At 40.1% G+C, this 7558-nt stretch overlaps 1 protein-coding gene across 1 annotated transcript in view; it reads left to right on the top strand.

Annotated features, from left to right (window-relative positions):
* The window catches only part of LOC107661871 (sialoadhesin-like), a 23624-nt gene extending 18685 nt beyond the window's left edge, over positions 1 to 4939 (top strand). Inside the window, exons 5-9 of the mRNA XM_016451656.1 lie at positions 2117 to 2287; positions 2387 to 2671; positions 2972 to 3220; positions 3309 to 3410; positions 4764 to 4939. Coding sequence (XP_016307142.1) covers positions 2117 to 2287; positions 2387 to 2671; positions 2972 to 3220; positions 3309 to 3410; positions 4764 to 4798 — 842 coding nt within the window. The 3' untranslated portion in view covers positions 4799 to 4939. The remainder of the gene's footprint in view (positions 1 to 2116; positions 2288 to 2386; positions 2672 to 2971; positions 3221 to 3308; positions 3411 to 4763) is intronic.
* The last annotated feature ends 2619 nt before the right edge of the window (positions 4940 to 7558 follow it).

The raw sequence follows: 7558 nt of genomic DNA on the forward strand, positions 1-7558 counted from the left end.
ATGGAGTACATGTACAGTAAATTAACATACTTTCCAGAAGGCCAACAATTCACTAAAAATGTTTTTTTTTATTGGTCTTATGAAGTATTCTAATTTGTTGAGATAGTGAATTGGTGGGTTTTTGTTAAATGTGAGCCTAAATCATCACAATTAAAAGAACCAAAGACTTAAACTACTTCAGTCTGTGTGCATTGAATTTATTTAATACACGAGTTTCACAATTTGAGTTGAATTACTGAAATAAATGAACTTTTCCACGACATTCTAATTTATTGAGATGCACCTACCTATATTGTGTTTTTGCTATTTTGTACATTGTCTATTTTGTATATTTGTATATTATTCTTTTTATTATCTATGTCCTGTCTTGTCACTGTCATTCTGTTGCACTGTGGAGCTTCTGTCACTAAAACAAATTCCTCGTATGTGTAAACATACCTGGCAATAAAGCTAATTCGGATTCAGATTCGGATATTAACTATATAAAATTATAAAAATATATACATTTTCTGCCTCATATCTTGAATTATGTAATTCTAAATGCATTTTAATAGACTGATTTATGCAGTGAAAGAACGCACTATAAATGTGCACGCGCACTAGTCTAACCTCGCACTCAGACGCACACTCATGCATGCAGACCATGCATATCTGCAAACCCCTATTAGATTTTTATAATGCATTGTCTTCTTATCGATCCACCAGTTCACATTTAAAGCTCTGTGTGTTTGCAGGGTAAAAACATGGATCGATTTTTGCATTTGTCTGAACTCTGAACAAAACAACAGTTTTATTGAAAATGCTCTCATCCATTCTCTGCCAGCAGGTGGAGCGTTTGGTAGAACTATAACTGTTTCCCCGGTAACGCTGTACACAAAGCAGCACAGCAACGGACTTTGAATATGCAGCGCTCATGTTTATTCAATGAAATCATAGCCTTTTGAAGTTTAATTGTCACATTCAGCCATATCGCAATTCTGGTCTTTCTGTCCACAGATTTAAGACCTCTTGAAATCATAATTAAGACTTTCATGTACAATTTAAGACTTTTTAAGGCCTTAAATTTGATACAACTAAATGTAAGACTTTTTAAGACTTTTTTAAGACCCGCAGAAACCCTGTGTGTCTTTCGTTTTGTATTCAGCAAGTGAAATACATGCTCAATCGGGTTGAAATCAGGAGATTGACTTGGCCATTGCAGAATATTCCACTTTTTTACGTTCAAAAACTCCTGGGTTGTTTTTGCTGTATGTTTTGGGTCGTTGTCCTCTTGTACTATGAAGGGCCATCCAATCAACTTTGGGCAGGCAGTATATTCCTGTACACTTCAGAATTCTTCTGGCTGCTTCTGTCTTCTGTCACGTCATCAATAAACACCAGAAACCCAGTGCCACTGGAAACCATGCATGCTCATGCCATCGCACTGCTCCACCATGTTTCTCAGATGATGTTGTATGCTTTGGATCATGAGCTGTTCCAAGTCTTCTCCATACTTTTTTCTTTGCGTCATTCTGGTACAGGTTGATCTTAATTTCAGCAGTCCAGAGAATGCTTTTCCAGAAGAGGTCTGGCTTTTTTAGATGTTTTTTTGGCAAAGTGTAATCTGGCTTTGTTTGCACCTTGTGGTGAACCCTCTGTATTTGCAGTACATGGATTAGCTCGAGTATACATTTGTGATTTGATTACACCATCCATACCTTCTCATTCTCTCCACTCTGCTGGTTCTTTTTCTTTTTGTCAGCCTCTCAAAACTCAAAAACCATGAGAGGGAGAGCTTTTCTTGCACTGCTTCAAAGTTATTAAATTCATTACCTGCTTCTATTAGGAATGCTTCTTCTTTTGATTGTTTTAGGAAACTACTCAAAACACATATTTTAATAAAGCTTTTAATCTGTGATTGTTATTGTGACTATTGTTATTATATATAATTTATTATTATACAATGTTATTTTGTATTCTGTAACTTTTGACTATGCACATTACAAATAAAATTATTATTATTATTATTATTATTAATGGAAGTCAGACATATTACTTTTTTAACATTTGATAGTTGTATACTTATAAAGGTAAAACCATGTAGAAATACATGTAAAGGAACTGCACATTTTTACAGACTACAGTGGTCATTATCAGCTGCTCTCAGACAGCAGCAGAGGAGCTGGAGGAAACTACACTGTCAGTTCTGCTGCTCTAAAACACACAGGAGTTTATGTGTGCAGAGCTGAGACAGATACACCAGTCATTTACACAACCTTTAGCAACACACAACCACTATGGGTTACCGGTGAGTTCAATCAGAGCTTAAACGATTGGTTCATCTTTATTAAGATCAATAATTTGAATGCTTAAATCTGAAAAATTTGAGCTGTAATTGTCTTCCCAGGTGTTTCTCCTCCAGTGTCTCTGATCATCAGTCCCAGTAGAACTCAACACTTCACATCTGTCTCTCTCTCTCTGAGCTGTAAAGACCAGAGAAACTCTGATGGATGGAGAGTGAGAAGATACACAGACAGTGGACAGGTAGAAGATTGTTCGTCATCACTGTGGAGCTCACAAACAAGAGGATCTACATGTACAAACAGCTACACCAGCACAGCAGACACTGGAGTGTACTGGTGTCAGTCTGAATCTGGAGAGAACTATCATCCTGTTAATATCACTGTACACTGTGAGTCTGTATTTATTAATTTCACTGGCAGTTACAATCCATACATAAAGCAGGTTGATTAAACAAGCGCAGGAATATGCACTTCAGCAATTTCTATAATTGAAAAGGCATCATGCAACTCATATCTAAAACCAGACTAGAGACTTTGGCTGGGTTGACTTCAGTCATTAAGCATCTGCCAAGCTAATCCCTAGTACACAGAACACCAAAGCACATAAAAACAATTTCAAACATCCTAGTACTGTGGGCAAATAGCACAAACATGTTGTTTTTACTTTATTGTTTCCTTTGTTTCTGTAGCTGGTGTGATTCTGGAGAGTCCTGTTCATCCTGTGACTGAAGGAGATACTCTGACTCTACGTTGTTTATATCAATTTACAACCCCACCAAACCTCAGAGCTGATTTCTATAAAGATGGATCACTCATCCAGAATCAAACTACAGAGATGATCATCTCTAATGTCTCAAAGTCACATGAGGGTTTCTACTACTGCAAACACCCAGAGAGAGGAGAGTCACCCAAGAGCTGGATCTCAGTCACAGGTGAGAGTCAATGAAACTGTGAGCTGATTTTTTTCTTCATATGCTCTTGTTCAGATATAGTGCTTAATAAAGTTAATTTGTGTCTCCTTTTCAGTATCTCAGATCTCTGTCCTCCACACACTCAGTTCTGTACTGACAGTTTGTCCATATCTGCTAGTGACAGTCGTGCTGATCTTCAAATGCTACAGGATGAGAGGTAAAATAGCTGACTAACTTATTTGATTTTATAACCATTATATTTAATTGACCAACAAATGAGTCAGTATTGTCATACCAAGTATTGTTTAGTAATCATCTTTGGCTTACTTACTGAGGGTATGTTCTGTGTAAAGCTGCTTCAAAAACAACATATTATTAATATTGTATTGAATCCATCTGTTCTTATGTATCTTTTTTTGTTTTACTACAAATACACAAATTCCCTCACTGACATAGACATGCAGTCCTGGTCCTAGACTTAAGGAAAACTTCATCAGGAGGCCCCTGTCAGTGTGTTCATAAAAACCCCAAATGACCCCCACCCCAGTTTCACTGTCAAAAAACAACAGTGAGAAATACAATAAAATAAAGTCAGTAATACAATAATAATAATAAGCAGGACAAATACAATAGAGAGAAAAAAAGAGATACAAATGAAATAATTTACTAAATCTACTAAAATAATCTCGTAATTTAGTAATAATCTACTAAAAATAATATCCTAGTATTGTCACAATGCACTGGAGCACGGGAACAAGGAAACATGAAGATTTCACAAAACGAGAGTCTTTAATTATCCAATAGGGAGACACAGAGCACAAGGAAGACGTTCACAACAAGTAGACATGACAAAACCAAACTGAACAGACTGGGGCTTATAAACACAGGGCAATCAGGGGAACACAGGTGCATGGAATCAAAAGGTAATCAAACTAAACAAGAACAGGAAAAATACCATAAAAGGAAACACAGGAAGAACTACGGAGGCAAAACGGGTCCAAAAGTCTGACAAGTATACAGAAGTTGAATAAAAGAACCAAATGTAAAAATAAAACACTGAGTAGTCTTCACCATATGAATTTAATTTGCATTTCTTCTTTTTGAAGTTACTAAAGTTAATCAGTAAAGAGCAGTGAATTACTTTCTCATATTCTGTTGCTGTTTGATTAACATTAAATGACAGACACAGCAGCAGGTTTATTAGGCAGCTTCATTTTAAGACCGAATGCACAGATCTAATATACTGACTGACAAGGAAGGTGACAGCGCTTTCAGGAGCAGGAACGGATTGTGGCATTGTGTTTTTTTATAATTGTTGTAAGACAAAATCTAAAATGAAACTATCCTATTCTGGCAAAGCCTTAGGTCATTATATCGTCTTTGAGAGCAAGGGGACCCTTGGTGGTTAGGTGGCCCTATGCAACTTGCATACTTCGTTACATAAATGCCTTTTGTTGTCTTCTAGTCAAATTAATTTTATTTTCAAACATGATGGTAGTTAATATTACAGAAAGAAGAAAAATACATAAACATAAATGCTGACAAGATTGCTTTTGTGTGTATTTAACAGTTACATCAGTTGAAGAGGAAGAAACTTCAGTCTGATATTAATCTGAGAAAACTTCAGCTTTATTTCCGGAGTGACAACTGCAGTTAAATGCTGGAATGAATCCTCTTACTGATCGTTCTGTGTGTGCGCATGAAATACAGAAGTCAACATGAGCATTACCAGCCAACTTGACTTCCATTGATTAAAACCACATGAATACACAATGCAATTTGTAAGCATGTATATTCCTCATTTTATTGTGAGTCTCCTGACTTGTATTCATTCTTTATATTTAGGGGTTTGCAGCATAATACTACTGTAATCTACAGACATACTTATAGTTAGTATGCAGATACAATATTAATAAATTTGAAACAATGAACAAATTCCTGAACATGCATGTTTTGTGTCTACAGCTAATTCACATGTGATTATTTTTACACATCTTGTGGTTCTGATTGACATGTGAAAATACTGCATACTAGTATTCACATGGTGAGAACTGCCAGTTCCCTATCGATACTTAACTCGTACTGCTGCTTCAGCTGCACAAGCCTATGGCGACGAAGCCCATCAGAATGGGTGGGGCCATCTGGCTATATAAGCGGGCATTTTGCCATAAGATCCTCTGATTTCTTCTCCTTCAGTGACAAGGATAATCTCTTCACTGATTCTGCGATCAAGAAGCCGAAGAAGGAAGAAGCTCAGCCTGTAGCTCGCCACCGTAGAAGAGCCCCGGCAGAGGAAGAGGCGGGAAGCCTTCCCCTGCAGCTATCTGGCATGCTAAAAGAGCAAATTTCTGAGCAAATTTCCAAGCAATATTGTTGCAAATGTCTTGCTGCGAGTGTGGCTCATGCAGGTTATCCTGCACAATGCAGAAGGGCAGTGAGCATGTCGCCTGTCTGGGCAACACCCACGCAGAAACTGTGCACTCACTGAGACAGAATGCTCTCTGTAACGGGGCAAACGAGACGAGAGACATGCGGATCCATATGCAAGCTTTTATTCACTGACATTGTCAAAACACAGGCAGGGTCGAACACCAGCAAACAGGTATGGTACGAGCAAGACAGACGAGTAGTCCAATAAACAGACGTGGGTCGATCGGTGGCAGGCAGAGATCAGACAGGACGAGGTAAACAAGGCTAGAATCAAGACACAGGATAAACAGGAAACAAACAGGACTGACTGGAACTAAACTCCGGAAACACGGACTGGCTCCATAAAGTTGCTATCACTAGGAGAGTAATAAACGCAGACAATACTCTGCGATCCGAAAGAGGAAGTCCAAGGCTTATAAAGTGAGTTTGATTGGTTGCAGCTGTGTGTGTGTAATCAGTGCAATGGATGATGGGAACTGTAGTCCGGAGTGACATGTAACAGTCGGTGTAGTGTGAGAGTCAATGTAACGGAAGAGTGACCTCTGGTGGCAAGCAGACGGAAAACCACAAACCGGATTCGTGACACTCTCACTGAGAGCATGAGTCTCGCTCTTCTCAACTTGCGGACTGCCTTTAATGAAGTTTAATGAAGAAACTCCTGTTTTTCCTCTCTCAGCAAAGCTCGGAGAAACAACAGAGCCACGGAGCTGAGCAACCGGGTTTGAGCAATCCCATGCCGGCACAGAGCCTGCGTGCTCGCTCTCCCCGCAGCGCTCTGACCCGCCGGTGTGTTTACACGTGAGAATCAGCACCCCTCGTTACATTGAGCGGCTCTATCCTCCTAGGCAGATCGGAGTATAAAGCTGTCACCTCTTATCGCTGACAGCTTTACATTTGTGTGTGCATCGCTGAGGCTGCGCTCACACAGTCAGGCTGCTTTCAGCGAAAGCCTAAGTCTGTCCCTGCTTCTATGAAGAAGGCCCTGCCTCTCCTGCTTTCATGTTTCTCCCCCTCCCAGTTACCTCGGAGGAAGAAACTCAAAGGTTGAGTGATCAGGCTTGAGTGATTTCATGCTGGCACACATCCCGCATGCTCGCTTTAATCTTTAGTCAGGCTGCTTTCACCGTGAAGCAGTCTTTCCCTGCTCACTCGCAGAAACCCTTCTTTAATGAAGGCGGCCCCACCTCCCCCGCTCTCATGTTTCTCTCCTCCCAGTTACCTCAAAGAAAGAAATGGTGAATTCATGAGGCTGAGTGATCAGGCTTGAGTGATTTCACGCCGGCACAGCCCCCGTGTGCTTCATTCTCCATGCAGCTCTTTGATCTGCCAGTGTGTTCCCTGCAAACATGTCCTTGCGGGGCCCATGCTGGCTTTTTGCGGGCACAGTGGTCTAGGGCCAGCCCACACCGAACCTAAACAGGCCAGGTGTGGGCTTGCCCAGGGGAGGCCCACAGCTTTGGGTTCACCGCAGGCTCTCTGTGAGCAGCCTACACTATGGGACTGCCCACATTAATCCCATGATGGCCCAGTGTGGGCCAGACATGAGCCTGTTAATAAGAATTCTGTGTGCAGTTTTCTTCCTTACCACGAGGGATGCTAGGGTGTTTTAGGGTTCCTTAAGTAAAGCCATGTGGTAGAGAGAGTTAGTAATAGCAAGCAGCAGTAGCCAGCATGGCTCACCTGCTGAACACATTGTGCTGTGTCCTGGTTGGGAAATGTGTCATTTCAAGCCCAGTCTAAAGGAGTTTTTTTTTTTCTATTTAAAAGTGTACATTGCTGATGTTTTTTGCAGAGATGGAACATGTATGTATGGCCTATGTTTGGATTGATGCTACGAGTTTAAGACAGTGTATTTGAATGCATTTTAGAAGGACTCTTTATTGGTGAGGACACCACATCATGGTCCAGTTTGAATATGGATTTAGAGTTATTTTT

The sequence above is a fragment of the Sinocyclocheilus anshuiensis genome, unplaced genomic scaffold (genome assembly GCF_001515605.1).
Source record: "Sinocyclocheilus anshuiensis isolate Anshui unplaced genomic scaffold, SAMN03320099.WGS_v1.1 scaffold47, whole genome shotgun sequence".
NCBI lineage: Eukaryota > Metazoa > Chordata > Actinopteri > Cypriniformes > Cyprinidae > Sinocyclocheilus > Sinocyclocheilus anshuiensis.